The following is a 19445-nucleotide window of genomic DNA, read 5'->3' on the forward strand; positions in this document are numbered from 1 at the left end:
TCCCACCCCTTCCCTTAAACATAAACTAAACCATTACCATAACACTGATCATACCTCTCACCCTGATCCTATCCCCTCTCCCCTGTCTCTAAAATTCTATTTGTCATTACAGGGGGAGGCTCTCTATAACTCACCATTCTTTCCCTACCCATATTTCTCCCACCTACCCCATGCCCCTTCAAACCCCTACTCTTTAACCTAACCCTAAATTAATCCCTTAGCTGAAACCCTGTTTCCAACTCTTACCTTATTTTAGCACTACCCCTACCTCTTACCTTAATCCTAATAATACCTAATAATACCAAAGCTTGCTAATGTGAAGATGCCGATCAAAGGAAAGCAAAAAGAAGTAAATGTCTGAGGAAGCGAATTTAGAAGTAAGTGTTGAAGAGGTTTCTTGGGTGAAGTAAAGGGGACAACCCCGCTGAACTATGCCCGGCACCTCAGACCACCACGCCAGGCCCCCACACCTGCAACCGCAAACCTAATGAAGATTGCCAACCCCAAATTCAAAGGTCACAATGATGATTGCGAGGCATAACCCACTGAGGTCTTTAAGCAGGTAAGAAAAGCATAGTCAAGCTAGCAACACTAACATGAGCAGAGCTTCCTTCAATTCCAGCATCATGTGTGGTGCCTTGAATAAAGTCCTTTAGTTCCTTCCTTGAAGACCTTGGGCTTGATGGCAAATTTCCCTTCAGCAATCCGATCTCCCCTAGGGCCTCATTGCAGGGTGGGTGGTATTTTATTTTATGTTCACTTTGGTGGTAATTACCATCACAGCTGGAGGGAATAGTGGAAGCCTGCCAATTTCTCACTCAGCAGTACTGACATTAGTACAGTTACAGATGGGAATTCTCAGAAATATCAACACCTGCATTTTTTTAAAATATATTTGTTCTACCATTTCCATACATTCGGAGATGGAAATGGATTATGTACAGTAGCCGAGCATACCATTATTTAATTTGTTTAATGGAAAAGGTACAATTTATCCTTTTTACGCATTACATGGCAAAGGGGGCAAGATGCTTGGCAGAGCAGATGCCCACTTTTTCAGCCTGTCTCAGTGGCCCAGATGTTTCCAAGTTTTAAATGGAAGCACATCTGTACAGAAGAAAAAGCTTTTAAAAACCTCTGGGGACTTACTACAACTGTTATCCCCTCCCACCCCCGCCATCTTGAAAGGTGCTGTAATCAGACAGTTAGCACCTGCGGTATGCCCTGCTAGTAACACGGGAGGTAAATACCCCATATGTGCAATGTAGTGGGTGCAAAAACAGGCGATATTAGTAAAATATCACTGATTTAGTATTACCGCCATACTTGTTAGGAGTCCTTTAGATTTAAACAAAACCAAGTGCAATGGTGTTACTAGATTTTGTTGTATGCTCTGAACAGGAGACAAAAATGATTTGAGCAGTATCGAACATTATCAAAAAACAAATATCAACTGTCAACTGATGGTTTCAGAAGTTTTTAGCTGTACACCCATGGCCACTATTAGGCTTGAATCGGGGCTGCAATCATTAAAATTAAAATCGCTATTATTAAAGAAAAGTGCAGAACTTTATCTGAACATTTGGAATACACCTAGTAATCAGCTCTTGGCTTCTATGCGACAGGAAATAATGGAGGAATCTCAGAACTCTCTTCTTAGATTTACATAGAAAACTATCTTAATGAGATATGCTGGAACAAACGCCCTGGGGGGTTTTCTCATATAACAAAACGTGCCCTAACTAAAAAAAGTAGACCTATGGGATTGGCTTGAAAATTATGCCCATCTTGAAGGTCCAAAAAAGTATCACTTTGTTACATATATGCTGTATACTTTTAAAAAAAACCATAGCAATACCTAAATATATGTCCAGCAATAAGATTAAGGCAATTCATTCAACTGGTCAGGATTTACCATCTACCGGTTTTAGCAACTATTGGAGCAGCTAATCAGCTACCATTAGCTACCATTAGCGGAGCAACACTGTCGACTATGCAATAATAAACAAATCATGGAGACAGGAGATGGGGAAACATGTCTTGACCAAGTGCCCTAAGATGCTAAGACCAGTAGCAGTATGACAGATATACTCATAACATAGAATATGTTTCAGAGGCAATGTGTTGGTGGTGCAATATTAATACAACAAATCTTAAGACTCTAATTGCAATGTATAATGTCTGGTTAGTCGTTGAGAGCCATTTAGGGATTTCCATCTGAATATAATAAGTTTAAATTGCCCTTGATTTATAATTAACATTTTATTATTAGAAATGATCTTGAAAAATTGATGTATCTTTAATTTTAGAAAAATGTAAACTGTATAATTTTACCTATGTATTTATTTGATTTATGTTACATGTGAAAAGTGTATTTATAAACTGTAACACATTAATAAAAAAAATAAGTAAGACGTTTTTAGCAAAGGTGGTCCCACTAGAGATTTGACGAGCTGGAATGTATCGATGTTTGCGTATCCACACTGACAACCCAAGATTACCTCCACTTTCACAATCACAATTTTCAGAATGCAACTATTTTCTCAACTTGACTGTGCCAGTATATTTCCAGTATGACTGACCTAGTATACTCAAAGTTCTACCTGTTGAATTCGGAGTGTGGCAACCCTAGTGTATTTCATTTTTTAACAATCCCAGTCCATCCCTAGTTTGACAATCCCAGTATAATCCCTAGTTTGACAATCCCATTGTATCCCTAGTTTGACAATCCCACTGCACAGCCTGTTTCAACAATCCTACGGCATCCCTGGTTCGACAATCCCACTGCATCCCTAGTTCGACAATCCCACTGCATCCCTAGTTTGACAATCCCACTGCATCCCTAGTTTGACAATCCCACTGCATCCCTAGTTTGACAATCCCACCGCATCCCTAGTTTGACAATCCCACTGCATCCCTAGTTTGACAATCCCACTGCATCCCTAGTTTGACAATCCCACCGCATCCCTAGTTTGACAATCCCACCACACACCCAGTTTGCAAAATCTCAGTTTGGAAATGTGAAGCCTTTTCCCATCGTGCACAGTATGTATGTGTACACAATTCCAATATACCTCTGGTATATACACAATACTATTGTCCTCCCACATTGCACACTTGCAGCATACCACCATTTTAGATTTGCATATGTTTGTTATTGTCAAACCCTGATATAACAGAATCCTATTTTGCTCTCCGTTTAACTTTAAATAAATCAAAAACTCCCAGTTTACTTTTACACAATTCTAGTGCATCACCATCTTGAACAATTCCTGTAAAGGTCCAATCTGCACCATTCTAGTCTACATATTGACAATTCATATATACTCCCAGTTTGACAAGCACTATTTACCCCACCATCCCAGTACACTCCAAAGTGAAAAATCTCACCATACACCAACTTTGTGAAGTTCACGTTTGACAAGTGGACTCCCTGTTGAACAGTACCAGTATGCACCCCAGTTGACCAAACCCCCACACTTCCAGTTTCACAAACCCACAAAAACATCCCAGTATATTTCCAATTTGAAAATCTCAATATTATCCCAGTTTAACACACCAAGTGTACTCGCATTTTGATAACCCCAGTATTCCCAGTTTACACAATCCCAGTATAAACCCAGTTTGACAATCCCATACGCACACATTGAGGCAATCTCATTATAGTCCCATGTAGCTCTACGTAGTATATTCCTCCTTTAGCAGTCCCGGTATCTACCTAGAATTTTCCGTTACACAAATCCATAGCACACCATGGTGGAGCCCCCCGGGTGTTTCGAGCATGCACGATCCCAGTTTACTGTTTGAGAAACCCACTACACAATACTATTATCCTCCCACATTGTACATTTGCAGCATGCCACCATTTTAAATTTGCATATGTTTGTTATTGTCCCACCCGGCTTTAGGTCCCACCCGTCTATTACAGAATCCTGTGTTGCTCTCCGTTGAACTTTAACTATACAGTTGGACAACCAGAATATGTGCCCAGTATGAAAAATACAATACACTACGCTGTGAATTTTACAATCCCAGTACAAGCACACTACCATTTGGACAATTCCTGTATGCTCAAAGTTTGCATGTTGCCAATTTCACAAATCTAGTAAACCTCTGCAGTTTGCCTACTCAAGAACATATTTTCCATTTAAGAGCCTGAGTTTTCTCAAGTTTTCACAATTGCAATATATTCCCATTTGGAAAAATCCATTTTTTTCTCTAATGTTCACAATGTCAGTACCTTTAATATTTTACAGTCGAGCTTTCAATATACCATTATAAACTGCTAGACAATTCATGTATGCTCCCAAATTGTATAATTCCAGTATATGTACAGTTTGTGCAATATCAATACACTACCAAATGTGATTGCTAATATATTCCCAGTTTACTGGCTGCAGAATATTTCCAAAATCACGGTCCAGGTCCAGTGTCAATATTTCAGGTATATGCGCACTTTTACAATCACGTATTCTGAATTACAGTACACACCCCTCCTTTACTGTTACAAAAGGCCCATGTGGTCCCAGTTTACACAATCCAGTTGTATATGAGGTCTGAACAATCCCACCATGCAACCAGTAGGATCATCCCAGGATGCAACCAGTGTGTACAATCCCAGTAACATGTTAATTTGAAAGCTCCAGTTTATCATCATTTGTCGTTTGTGAGCAGATTAAAAATGTTATAATTACAATTCCTGTCCATGTTTTCTGTCCGAGTATGAAAAATGCTAGTTTAGGGCCAGTTTCGTTTACCAATTTCTCTATAGTCCCAGTTTTCAAAATGCCAGTATATTGCCTATTTGTGCAATTGAAGTGTACTCCCAATTAGACTCTAACCCTGTAGGCTCCCATTTTTATTTTTTATTGCAAATTTAGTTTATTACAAAACCTTTAGCAAACACTTTAAGTTCCAGCGCTTTTAACAACAACAAAAAACACCTTTCCTTACACTGTTACTTTCAAATCTTATCCCAAACAAACAAGGAGCAGGTGTGCCGCCACCACTCGCTCACTTCATGGGCTCCCATTTTGACAATCCCAGACTGCTGTGAGTTTGCACAGTTCCAGTTTCACAACACTGGCACACTCAGTATATCACAAAGAGCAACCTGCTGTTGCGGAAACCTTGATAAGCACAACACATGTGCCTGCGCCCACTCACATCAAGACATTATTTTACTCCAACAAAGACTGCAGTGACAACTTGTAGACTGTTTGCACAGAGAAGCATAAGGACTTTGGCAGGGTTGGGTTTATTTGACCTAAAACATTTGACCTAATCACATTTGATCAAATTTATTTAACCTTTTTTTAGGTCTAAAATGCGGGGAGAGACCCCCGCAACCCCCCACTTCCCCTCAACCTAATCTATACACTTACCCACCCCATATATATATTTAATTACATTTCAGAGAAAAAAGGTCAAAATGTGGTCAAATGTGTTAGGTTCTATATTTTTAGGTCAATACCCTTTGGGGCATAGTAGGAAAATAGTGAGATTTCTATTAGGTTACCTCCTGCCCTCTTGTGTGTTAGGATATGCAGCCACTTGGTTCTCCCTTTCTTTCCACTAGCTACGGGAAGCCCCCCGCCCGAGATGAACATGCTGATGGACATGCTGGCCCACTCGCAAAGCCGGCGCTTGGATGACCAACGCGCAGAGTTCAACTACGTCCCGCGATGTCCTAACACAGACTCCAACACAGCAAACCGATCAGACAATAACGGCACCGCCAACCCCAAGGTGAGCTCATACACACAGTGCGTGCACAAGACCCTGATTGAAACAGTAGATGCATGAGCGGATCGATGAATGCACAGGGTGACAGAGAAAAATAGATGTGACCCTTAGAAATGGAAAAGTACAGATCAGGATGAAGGTTAGATATAAGGCCAAGTTCCAATTACAGCCTAGCTATAGGATCGAAAACCAAATCCACCTGTTTCTGTTGGAGTGTGTCTGTTGGAGTGTTGGAGGTGTCTGAGGTATTACCTCCAGAGAAAATGGTGGTAATGTGGAATGAAGAATTATTACATGCAATATTATCACTACTCCCTAAGCAAGTCCTGAGGGACTGCAGAATGGAGAGTGACCGTACATCCAAATCACCTGGTAAATTGCAGTTACCGCATGCAATAACAGTCCAGAGGGAATGCTGCCAAACTCATAATGAGTCCCATAGATGTTGGATGGAAGAGAGATGCTGGTAGAGGAATATCAAAGGAATAATATGTGTTGAGCGATGTCCATGGATAGACTGATTGATAAAGCCAGTGACTTTTGTCTAGTCGATCAACTGGCAAAACGCCACCTAGGTTCTATTCTTTCTTTCCATCTGTCACATTTCAAAAGCCACACTGCCGCCACTACTTGCTAAATGTGATGCCGTCTCTCTGCACTGTCCAGTAAGAGTGTGCAGGGGAAGGGAACCCCATTCCAACCCTGCAGCATTTCAATTGAGTAAAAAATCCAGCCTTTGCAGCGGGAACTTGGGAATGTGGAAAATAGGACTGAAATCACGGCAACTGCAAGGCTTCAACCCGTATAGCAACCTTGCCCATGGCGTTGCAGCTCCCAAATCAGACATCCGTGCTAGTTCAACCCTTATAATATCGTATCCTATGCTCAGCAAAGCCATGACAGACTTGTATGCCAAAGTGGTTGAAATGTCAATTTCCTTACGGAAATTCTGCTTGCTGCAAACCAGTGGCGTAACACAAAATGTGGGGGTCATGCTGAGGGCTTCGCCCCCAAACAACAGAGCTCCAGCCGGCCCGGACCTCCACGCATGTGCAATGTGCATGATGATCACGTTGCTGCAGGGGCACTCCACCCACTGCACTAGGTGAAAGATGGAGTTATGTGTTCTAATCAAACCTTAAATCTTTCACCTGGTGTAGGCGAGTCCTGACACCCAAATGTACCAGCCAACACTGTGTGTGGCCAATAATATAAAGCACAGACAGCATAAGAAAACTTTGTCATGCTGGCTCAACCAGTATGTGCCAGTATCCCCATGTACTAACGTTCTCTTGTTGGCTTTGCCCTTAATGCCAATAACATTCTACTGCCACAGGAAGAAAACATGTTATTGCTGCTGCGCACATCCCTGCCCAACCCCCGCACCACCATGTAAGAATAGTCTTCATGTTGACTTTGCCTTTAACACCCGTAAAACATGCAGTGCTACAGTAAGGAAGCATTTTCTTGTTTGGCTGCACAAATGCATTCACCAACAACATATGCAATTGGTTTATTACAGCCATAAGTAATTTTGATAACTGTTGGAATCGTGTCCCAAATTGCCAATATATAAAAGTATTCAATAGCATCAAGCAACCCAAGCCGCAACCCAAGCCAACCTTTATTGGAAGCTCTTAAATAGCTTTTATATTTTTTGCAACATTTGGCTTGGGAGGGTAGCCAATAGCTATTTCCTAACCAATGTAACATTCTTCATCTGCACATCCGCCACACCGAGGACTATCGTTCCTTCACAAGTCCTCAAAACCAGGCTATTTCCTGCAATATCCTGAAACCGGCCCTAAGCCTCCCAATTCCCAATCCGATCATAGGAACATTAACCAACAGGCAGCGCCGGCCATTATCCTGGAGGCCCCGACCTCTATCATGTCGGCCCCGACCTCACAGCACCAGCCGGCACCGGCCTTAATCGCGGCAGCCCGGATCTCGCACACTGTCAAACACCATTCATGGCCTTGGCTCTCTCAAGCACCACGAGCTGGACACTGGCCATCATCCCGTTTTCACACCATGAAAAGAAACAGGATTGATCAGTCATTGCACCTATCATGTACGGGGAAAACAGACAAATCGCAGTCATAGTTGTTGAGATAGAACGCCAGCTCGCTCGCACTCGGATAGATTGTGATGTCTGGTGGGGCATTGTCCTGGGAGGAATTGTGTGCCATGAAAAGCAGGTGGGGGTTTCTCCTATATTGAACCAGAACACAATCAGGAACTTGCCTGGAATTGCAACGGAAGGACATGAGCGGTGGCTGGGTATCACACCTGGATGAACTGTAAGGATGACCTCTCATGGTAAAGGTAGCTATTGTGAAGATGTGGTGGGTGCACACTATCTGGGAAGATTCGCCATGCTCTCAGCCTGGAAGAGCTTGAAAGTATAGCCCGTGCTGCACTAGTGGCAATTTGTGAAGCATATACAGAATATCCAGAAACTACAGGTAATACAGAACAATGTCCTGCGGGCCGCCCTCCACATCCCCACGCCCGAGCACATCTGCGACGTGAGAAGAGCTGACCACTGGCTCCAGATTGAAGAGCGCATCACATTCAAAGCTCCCTCCATTACCCACAAGTGCCTATCCAACTCAGCCCTGCCTTACCTCTCCCATAAATTCACCAAAGGCCAATCTGCAAGACCTACCAGATCTACATATGCCCACCGACTTGTTACGCCAAGATTCAGATATTATAAAGCTGGCGGTGCTAGATTCCTCATCCTGGCAGCAAAACACTGGAACTCACTGCCCCCTGCCCTGAGAGCAGAGAAATCATACTGGGCCTTCCGTAGACAATTGAAAACACTGCTCTTCACATAGAGTGACATGATCTGCTCCCAATGTACCTATGCCTCACTATTTATGCACTTGATAACGCAACTAGCGCATATATGCCCGAGAGCTGGGAGCGCTGCTACAACTGCAAAAATAAATAGCCTGTTGCTGTCGCTAACCATTTTTGTTTCAGCCACAAGAATCGACTGAGGATCACACTATCTGATCGGGTGCACATACAACAAATCTCAATCTGAGCTTTGAGTTATGTATAAAACACCACACTGGTGGACGCTGGCGGCCGGCATGGCACACACATCAGAATACAGCAACGACTACAACAAATTCAGCATCGCTGGCCACATAACTGTGCCACCTACTTACACCAGACGATGCCTCGACACCTCTGACATCAGTATGCAGTTAATATCTATGACATAGTCGGGCACACTGGACACATAGCGAGTCTCCAGCACTCACGCCATCTCCTGACCCATCTCTGCGCCCATTCACATGCCTGACCTCATGGTTGCTTTCTACTGGAGCCTGGCCAGCCCTGCTAAGCCTTATCGTGTCCAAAGGCACATACACGTGTCTAATCCTATTCTGTGATCTACAACACTCTGGACTTCAGTCCCAGAAGGCGTTCCCACCACATTGGGACTATAATAATGGTGAAAGGCGCTATATAAATGACAACTACATTACAATAACCTTTTCAAAGTATATTATTGAACATGTTTAGAAACGAATACCGGCTTTAGCAAATCTCTTAAGCTACAACGTTTGAAAATAAGCTTCATTTGTGGATCTGTTCTTTTACCGCCACCTTTGCCGAAGTCTGGTTTCCTAGACCCGACGCAACATGTGTGTGCCCGCTCCCGCTCCAACCTCCTGTTTGGCGGGAGACACCCCCGCAACCCACCTGCACTCAAACCCTACTGATACCCATTTCCCTTCTCTTGTGGGGGAGACACCCACACAAACCATGCACTCCAAAATCCTCAGCCCCACGCCCTACCCTGGCCCCTTCCCGGCTCATCAACTGAACATGTCCCCCCATGAGCGACCTCCCACCCCCATAGTCGTCTCCTTATCGTCCCAGCCTGCTACCGCTTCCTGGCCCTCCACACTCTGGCGCGCATGCACCCGTCCGATAGTCTGCTGTTCGGGAAAGGTGGCAGGTCTGGATTGGGCAAAAATGAGGAGAACTTAATTTCTTTGTTAGAGATGTATATGCATGGAGAAACCAAGTAGAACTTTCTATGTAAGGTGGTATGTTTTAAAGTCATAGCTATTTCACCTCACCGTAGCAGGGAGGAGGTGAAGAGGTGAAGGAGGGAGGAAGTGAAAGGGGAGAGTTCCTCCCATCCGCCTGCTCCCCATTCAGAAAGCGTTCATAAATACCTTTTGGTAGACTACTCATCATGGTGGCCGTCATCTCACTCCTCCACCGCCAAGCTGGCGGGAAGTTGAGGTTGGTGTTTTGGGGGCACACATGACTAAATCCTTCCCAGTACACTACTCCACCCCACTCGTCCAGTACCCCCTAAGTGTGGAAGCGGCCTAGGGTTACAACAATTACTAGTGTAATTAAGGACGACAAACATGCTTTTATCGCTCAAGAGGTGAAAGGAAGCAAACATCTCTGCCTCATATATAACTTCCTAGACTAAAAATGTTACTTCTCTGCAGAATTTCCTCCATGTTCTCCTCCTGGCACATACCATCTTCATTGAGTGAAGGGGTGCGAGGGCAAGGAAATCTCTTCTCTCCAATAATTCATGGGTGCAGGCATCTTGGGCCAGAGGTGTCGCTAGGAGGGTGCTGGGGGGGCTATAGCCTCGGATCTTTACAGCCCTGGATAGAAGCTTAGGGGCCACAACCAAAAGGCTGGCTAGCCCCGAATACCACCAGTCCCGACATTAGCTTAGCCCCGGATCTTTTCCAGAACTAGCAACATCCCATGATTTACAAAAGGGGTTTCTAATGGAAAAGTCCCATTGACAGACACTTTGTAACTCACGACCTATGGTGTTTCAGTGCGAACTTCAACAAAAGTTGCCAGACTTCTCCCGCCTTCGGAGTTACAGAGATGTATGCTGTGTAACAAGTCGGCACATCATTGTGTAAAATAGACAACAAAAATATATTTGTATCATTTGGCAATGCGTTAACCTTTTAACTACCATGGGTTTTCCCCCCCAGTGCAAGGTCTTTTTTGGTGATTTCGGTATTTCACCATGCAAAGCCTTCTAACATTTTCTCCTTTATTAACCCCTTAAGTGCCAAGGACGAGCTATCTCGTCCTTGGCACTGGGGAGGTAATCCCAAGGACGAGATACCTCGTCCTATACAAACAATGCAAAAAAGTGAATTGTTATACTTCAAAAGATAAAGTCAAAATGATTCACTGACAAAATTGAGAATAGTACAATTCACCAATCATATTGAATGATTTCTCTGTTTTTATATAGACAGGCAATAGGTGGGCGCAGGAATTACATAAAAGAAGAGATGGGGCTTTGGGTCTCCGGGTGTGTGGAGGACATGATGTTTAGCGAGTCATAATCTCGCGGGTTATATATACATATATTTAAGTGATAACGGTGGAGCTGCGGGGAGGGGGTGCAGGGGAGGGTGGAGTGTCAGTATATTCAGCCGCGACATCATCACATAAAAGCAATGATACGGGTATCCGGGTGACTTGTGTCTTTAAAAGCTTGCATCACCCCGTTTCCTCCTCTAGCCCCCCACTAATAACACCGGGGTGGCCAGTAGCCCTCTCTCCCTCTGTTAGCCTCGTTATCCAACAGCGTTGCCTGGCTCCTTGTGTTTGGCAGCTGTAGCAACACAACAGTGTCGCGGCGTGCAGCCCGCCTCGCCCACGTGTCCTGAATGAAGTCCCAGACACAATCGAGTCAGGACCACAGGGCAGTGTCGGGGGGCCTCCGCCCAGGCAACCTACGGTCAGACCCTCACCTCGGAAAGCCTCCACTAGCCGCACCAAGTTCCTGTAGAAGGGCGCCGCCTGGTATCCGGCCACCTGGACGGACTGCACCCTCATATGGTAATGCTCTGTGCATCCAGCAGCCACACATGCCAAATGGCATGATGATGGTGCATGAGCCTGGCAGCCCTCCCTCCCGCTGCGCACACACACGCACACACGCATGCGCGCGCGCGCGCGTCTTCCCGCTTCTTTCTTATGCCATGCTGGTAATAGTGTCAGGGAGGTGAGTCAAGAAGGGTGCATTTGCACACAGTGTAGGGGCAGGGCAGTTTCTAACCAACTTGGTGCCCACGTCACTCCAAAACTACACCTCGGTCGTGCGACAAAACCCCTCCTCAATATGAATAAATAATTGCTATATAAATGAAGCTGGTTTCATTGCATTGTAATTCAAGTACTTTACAGAAGAATTCTAATGTGAAAACACAGCTGTTGCTGTCCAAGTAAATGGTTCTTCTGTCACCTGCTCTTAGGGAAGGCCTTGCCTGAATGCAGTTTCAAACTGTCTGTACTAGCATCTGCGGTGTGAACAGTCTACCGAGGACTGAGGGCTCACTGACCACTGGCCCTGTGTTGCAAGTGATCTGTTCGTACTACCTCACTTGTATTTCTCAAAGGAGGACTAACCATATGCATTATTTTCGGATAGAAGGTTATCATTCCAAGATGGACAGTCTGGTACACTCTTATTGTACTCTTTCAAAATACCTCTGTGAGCGTGGGAAAGTGGACAAATAGCACCAATGAGGATTCCTGTAGGCTTTTCATTAAATCAGAACATTTCAGGACTATAACAGTGATCAGGGTGATCAGAGAGCTCTACATTTGATAAACAAGTCTGTGATAAAAGGATTGTATGTGTGAATCTCTAAATGTATAACCGATGCATGGCTTGGTGCTCACATCACAGTTCACAATACTCACCCTAACATTAAAATTGTTGTTATCATGAACCATGCATGCTCATTTGGACAGCTTAAATGGTTGCGTGTGAGTATTAAATGGCTGCAACATCAGCCACTCAATTGCGGTACAAGGAGTCATTTGCTTCTTGTTTCTGAAGAATTTTAGATGAGGAAGGCTGGGTCTCGCTGTGGGCATGCCCAATCCCAATACAGAAATATCTTTAGGGAATTCTATCTATGGACAGGACAGGATACAGTACAAGAGAGACCCAATAAACAATGCACTGAAAGGCTACACATAAAGGATTGTACCTCTTACAAACTTGAGCCTGACCAGTAATAAGCTGATGAAGCGTTTGAAAGAACACCGGCTTCTAATGCATGATAAAGGGTCCACAGTTCCTCAGCCACTACCTCCGCACTATAACGCAGGCCTCAGGGGTTATTTCAGCAAAATAAGAGCAGGCCCATACTATATCTAACCGAGCTGGCATTAGCATCTCTCATTAGTGCTGGCCTGCAGCTAGTGAAAATCATGGTGTGGCAGTGTAGAAAGGGCGTTTGGCCTAGTGGATGTAATTTGTGGATGCACAGCCCAACCCCGCCAGGCCACCTAGCCACACTTTTGAGCACCTCACTGCAGGCTAGTGCTGGGACCCCAACCCACATCTTTACTGCTCGCCATCACCGGCTCTCACACTATAGGGCCTCATTACACGGTAGGCGGTAAGGGTTTACCTGTACCGGTAAATCCTTACCGCCTTACTACGAGGTCCCTTTGCGGGGTGGGGAATTTAACGCCTGCTTTTTGCAGGCGTTAAAAACGAACCCGCAAAGGGACCAGTGGAGCTAATTACGGTACCGCAATTTGCGGTGCCGTAATTAGCGCCTTCCCCATTTCCATTATGCCCTATGGGGCAAAAATGGGAATGGGGAAGGGCAATGGAGGAAGGAGGAATTACCGCCCTGCCAACCTTGGAATAGGGCGGTAATTCCCCTTTCCTCCAAGGCGGTACCGGTGAATTACCGGCATGAACCATGGCGCTAACAGCGCCATGGTTTACCGCCTACCGTGTAATGAGGCCCAATGTCGTCTGGAGCGACGTCGGCTCCCCCCAGCAATGCAACGTGAGACTGCTGCCAGGGAGTGCTCACATTACTCTGTCGCCCCCTCACCACTCCACTCGTGGGCCAGCATCTTCTGCAATCGCTCACGCAGTCTTCAAAACGTCGCAGGATGACAATGCCATATGGGAACTTTTCCAAGGACTCCTTTGGAAACGGTCACTCATAGCTGTGAACTTTACTGACTCACTGGTGTCTTATGAGGTTACATTATGTTTAGGAGTCCGTCCATTATGTGGTTCGTGCTGCTCCCAGCCACTCCCGTGTGTGGGCCCACGTCTCTTTTCCCTGTGTGCTGGAAGGGATATTCCAATGGATGGCGGGGTTTCTCTCTTAACTGGGGGCGTCACACTTTTAGCCCTGGGTCCATAGAGTGGCGTGAGTGATGTCCAGCTGAATAGTCTCAGAAGGGTTTTAGGGCTGGGCTCCTTCGCAAATGACCATTAGACTGTCTGTTTCCTGAAATTCCCTGAGGCACCGAGCTCTTCACCCATTGGTCAGCCGCCATAATGACCTCCACCGTGCTGCCAATTCCCACACCGAGGCAATTCACCCACTAGTCAGCCTTTACAGGGCCCTCCACCGTGCTGTGGGCCCCTATAGCGAACATTCTCTATTGAGATTCCTGCATATTCCCAAGAATTGTTTATTCGGCATAGGCAATATAGAAAATGAAGGTCAGCAACCCCACCCGCTGCTAACCTTCTAATAAAATAATATGTTTCTAAGCATTATGAAGGTCTCCACGGGAATCACATGTTGCACTGTTTTTTTTCTTCTAGCTGCTCAGTTCCTATGAGTTCCGCTTTAGCTGGGCTGCCAATGCTGGACGGCCATATATGTGTTACCTCGCAGCGGTGATGTCCACCGGTCCCTCATTAACGCATCGTGATTCTGTATGGGCTTTGGGGGCCAGGGGGTTGAGTCGTTGCGCCTCCTTCCTGTCCCATCGCTGGAGCCCAGGTCTGTCCTAGTTGGCTCTTCCTGTTTAATCTGTATATGGAACTGCTGGAGATCTGGGGAAGCCATCTGGCTGTTACTCTATTGTAACTACTGGTGCTGACCAATCACGAAAAGAAACACTGGGACATTACCAAGAACCAATAATGCGGCATTAAAATCAAATTTGCATTAATTTATGGCGGAAATTGTTCTGTAACACTTGAAACCTTGCTTCAAGGAGAAGCTGTGACCCAAGCCGGGCTTTTCTGGGGAGAGCCTTTGGTTTTTCCCTAGGTTCTAACGTGGGACAGGAATAATACTAAAGAGAATGCAAGGACCATTAACTTCCAATTTTACTCCAGAGACATTATTTATTTATTTGTTTGTATTTGTCAAGCGCGCTTGCAGCCCATAAGGCATCGAGGCACTGTTACAGAAGATGAACAGACTTATGATTTACAGGCAGGTGCCCAATGGTCTCATGGTTACACAGTAACAAGCACATATGCAGGAAATGACTGATACAGATTCATAGTGACGGTAGAGGCAATTCAGACAAAGAGCCTGGTTTTGATAGCCTTGCAAAAGGCTTGGTGTGACTCAATAAGTCGTAAGTGAGGTGGCAGTGCGTTCCAGTGCGTGGCTGCTTGGGTGGGGAAGCTGGAGCCACCAGCGCGCACCTTTCGCGTTGTGGGCGTGACAATTGTGTTGGCATAGCATGATCTTAAGGGTCTAGTGGCAGTGTGCTTGGTAATTCTGTTTGGCAGGTAGGGAGGGGCATGTTCATGAAGGCATTTGTGGGTGAGGGCAAGAGATTTGAAGACAATTCTCTCTTTGACAGGGACCCAGTGGACTTGCCTTCTGATTTCGGAGATATGGTCTCTTCTTGTGGTATCTGTGGCTGCCATCAATGCATTGTTTTGAAGTAGCTGCAATTTGCCCAGGTTTTTTTTGGAGGTCCCAACGAGAAGGGCATTGCAGCAGTCTAGCCTTGACCCGATAATGCCCTGGCAATGGTGAGGCAGTTATGACGGGCTAGGAAGGGCCTGGCGGCGTTGAGGATTTTGGAGTAGTAGGCTGAGGAGGCGGCGATAGCATTGACCTGTCTGTCCATGGACAGGTCGGAGTCCAGGTAGACTCTGAGTGTCTTCACATGGTTGGAGACCTTGATAGGAATGTTATCAATGCTGAAGGAGGCGTACTGATCTCCGAAGTTGCCCAGTGTGAAGGGTGACCCTATGAGGAGGAGGTCAGTTTTTTCACTATTGAGGCAGAGCCAGTTCTCTGCCATCCATGATTGGATAGTAGAATAGATAGTGGTGAGGGTATTAGTGTCTGCTAGGTAATCGCCCGTGAGTGGGATAAGTACCTGTGTGTCATCTGCATAGTTGGTATATGATATGCCAAGGGAATCAAGGATGCTGAACAGGGGCCTTGTGAAGAGGTTGTAAAGCGTAGGCGCGAGACAAGAACCCTGAGGAACACCGCAGGTGAGGAGGCTGGGGGTGGGGGAGGCTGAATCAGAAAAGACTTTCATGGCCCTTTCTTGGAGAAAGGAGGTGATTCATTGACAGGCTTTGGTGGAGAAGTTGGCTTGGGTGGCTAGATGGTGGCACAGGGTATTGTGGTCAACCAGGACAAAGGCAGCGGATAGATCCAGGAGCAATAGGAGAGCAGGTTTGCCTGCGTCTCTAAGATCATCCATTTGGTTCTTTAAGTCTAGAGGGCCGTTTCGGTGCTGTGTCGTGGGCAGAAACCAGATTGCCACAGGCCAAGGAGACGGTTATCTTCCAGGAACGTTTGGACTTGCAGGTATGCTGCTTTGTCTAAAATTTAGAGCAGGAATGGTAAAGTGGTGATGGGCCTGTAATTCCCAGGGACTGATGGGTCGAGCAAGGGTTTTTTGAGGATGGGCGTACCCAAGCTTCCTTAAGTCCAGATGGGACGGGGCCTAACTGGAAGGAGGAGTTAATAAATGCTGTAAGAAAGGGGGCTAGGGTGGGTGCGGAGTCTTTGATGAGGCTAGCTGGGCAGGCATCACCTTTGCAATTGGAGGGTTTGATGGAGTTGAGCAAGGCGATGACCTCAAGCTCAGTGATGTCTTTGAAATCAAATAGAGGGGAGGACGTGGTCTAGAGGGCGGTTCAGCGCGCATGTTATCTATAATGTTGGAGAGGGCTTTTTGGTGGCCGCGGATTTTGGTGTGGAGGGCGTTAAGCTTCTCTAGCATGGCAGATTGAATGCTATTACACCACTTGTCGTCTTTGATTACTGATGGGGGGGAGCAGATGGTTTTTCCAGTTCCCTAAAGATGGTGAATAGTTCCTTAGACCCCGACTTGGCGTCAGAAATCCTAGCGTTGAAGGAGGCAGCCTTGGCTAAGGTAATGTTTGTTTTGTAGGATTTGGAGATGGCTTTGAACTTCTGTTTGGTGGCTTCAGAGGGGCTGGCTTTCCATGTGGAGAGGGTAATCCTTTTTTGTGCACGTTGGTCAAGAAGTTATTTGGCGAACCATGAGTTAGCATGTTTGGCTTTTTTAGCTTTTTTAACAGTCAGTGGAGCGATGGCGTCCACGGCTGACGTGATGACCACCTTGAAGGTGTTAGCTAAGGTTTCAGGGTTATTGGAGGAGGGGGCCTGCAGGGCAGGGTTGAGAAGGTAGGGTGCTAGGTTCTCGACTGTGAGTAGGTGTGAGCTCCTGGCGTAAGTGGCCAGGCACGGTGGGGGAGGTGAGAGGGCCACTTTCTTGGTTCCAAGGTTAAATTGGATGTAGTGGTGGTCAGACAAGGGGATGGGGGTGTTGGCGGTGATGAGAAGGGAACAGTTGTGATGACTGATCCAGTCGAGGGTGCGCCCTTTGATATGAGTGAGGTCAGAAATGGATTGCGTGAAGCCGAGGTTGGACACCGCCTTCATGAGGGATTTCGCTAGGGAGTCCTTAGGGTCGTTCAGCCCTAGGTTGAAGTCACCCAGCAGTATGACCTGTGAGGTCTTTTTGATGTTGTTGGACAGTGCAGGTATAAGGGTGTCATGGAAGTCGATAAATGGACCTGGGGGTCTGTAGGCAATGTGCATGGTTATGGTGCAGTTGGGGGAGACATTCATTTTTAGAGGGAGGTAGTCTCTATTGTTGTCAAGCAGTCCTTCAACTTCTCTGATGGCAAGAGTTTCCCTGGCGATGAGGGCAACGCCTCCACCTCTCTGAGAGGTGCAGTCTTTCCTGAAGATGGAATACCCAGATGGAATGGCCAGCGATAGGGCTGGGCCTGAGCTTTCATTGAGCCATGTTTCAGTAAGGATGAGGAAGTCGAGGTTGTCCTTAATGAGCAGGTCGTTGATGTCAATGGCGTGGGCAGGTATGGAGCGGGCATTAAGCACGGCGCAGCTGAGTGTGTAGGCAGAAGGAGGCGTGGAGATGGGCGGGCTAGTCTGTGTGGATGGTAGCTCAAATATAGTAGGTGGTATGGAGTCAGAAATGGTCATGGGGGCATCAGCATGAGCATTGAGCATGGAAACAACAATAGGCAACACAGTACCAACTGTGGTACATAATGTGTTATCTCACCCTGCGGGCAGACCTTTAGACTGAGGTCCTAGGTGTGGTTATGTCCTGGTGAGATCAAAGTAATGCAGTGCTGGCCGCTCTCTCCTAATTCTCGTTGACCCCACTCGATGCTGCACCCAATGTTATGACTCGTCTAATTGCTGGAGCTGTTTTAATAGTGGGATAGCAGTCAGTCCTATCTTTACCAGAAGACTTTTTCCAAGTTATAGGCTATAACTTGAATAAACTATGGCCCTCATTACGATACCGGCGCTAAACCATGGCGCTATTAGCACCATGGTTGGTGCCGGTATCGTAACGTGTCCGCCATGGTGAAATGGGGAAATACCGCCCCATTCCAAGGTTGGCGGGGCGGTATTTCCCCATTTCCCTATCGCCCTTCCCCATTCCCATTTTTGCCCCATAGGGCATAATGGGAATGGCGAAGGCGCTAAGTACCGTACCACAAATTGCGGTACCATACTTACCGCGAAGGTCCCTCTGCGGGTCCCTACTTTAATGGCTGGTCTAGACCAGCAGTTAAGGTCGGGTCCCGCAAAGGGACCTCGTAATTAGGCGCTAATGGGTTAGTGGTGCCGCAGCCTTTTACGGCGCCGGTAACCCATTAGCGCCAGGTTCGTAATGAGGCCCTATTTCTTTAAATCTCAGTCCTTTGTGGGTACAAAGGCACTTATCTTAAAACGCCCTTCGCTCTCTATACAACATCTGGTTAGTGCCCAATAACCCAGCTAGTCACAACAAGTGGTGTTTATTTTCATTACTGCCAGTCATTGTTTCTCAAGTCAAAAGTAATGGATACCCCTGGGCCGGTGGCAGGCATCATGGGGCTCTGCAGATTCCAGATGTGTAAGCCCAGATGTTTAGGCACACACCTTCCATCAGCCCTGGCAAGTATAGTCGAGATCATGGGAGGTGTAAGCTCAAACACCGGGAGAGCCAGAGGTTGCCTACCTTTGTCCCAGGTTGCTAAGATCCCATATCTACAACATGTCATTAGTTCAGTGGTAATGGAACTGGGGGTTGGTGAAACTCTATAATCTCACCTTCCCTTTCTCCCATTATCTTTAATGAATGTTCTCTCTGTCACAGGATAGAGGCTTCAATATTCTAGTGTTCACCAATTCAGTAGGCAAGGCCGTATGTTTACAGTTGAATTATGGTTCACGTTGTCCAACTCCAGGCCTTGAGGGCCGGATCCATGTCGGGTTTTCAGGATACCCCTCATTAATATACATGAGATACATTTGCATGCATTGTAATTATAATGCTTCCAGATGTATGCAGATTTTTCCTCAAGAATATTAATGAGGGATGTCCTAAAAACCCACCAGGATTCAGGCCCTCGAAAC

The 19445-nt window shown here is 46.1% G+C and overlaps 1 protein-coding gene across 4 annotated transcripts in view; it reads left to right on the top strand.

Annotated features, from left to right (window-relative positions):
- PCP2 (Purkinje cell protein 2) overlaps nt 1-19445 on the top strand; it is a 232842-nt gene that overhangs the window by 121864 nt on the left and 91533 nt on the right. For all 4 annotated transcript variants that reach the window (XM_069603865.1, XM_069603866.1, XM_069603868.1 and 1 more), the window contains exon 3: nt 5579-5748. In XM_069603865.1, the coding sequence (XP_069459966.1) occupies nt 5579-5748 (170 nt within the window). The remainder of the gene's footprint in view (nt 1-5578; nt 5749-19445) is intronic.

This window comes from Ambystoma mexicanum, chromosome 3q, assembly GCF_040938575.1.
Source record: "Ambystoma mexicanum isolate Mex_15411 chromosome 3q, UKY_AmexF1_1, whole genome shotgun sequence".
NCBI classification, from domain to species: Eukaryota; Metazoa; Chordata; class Amphibia; order Caudata; family Ambystomatidae; genus Ambystoma; species Ambystoma mexicanum.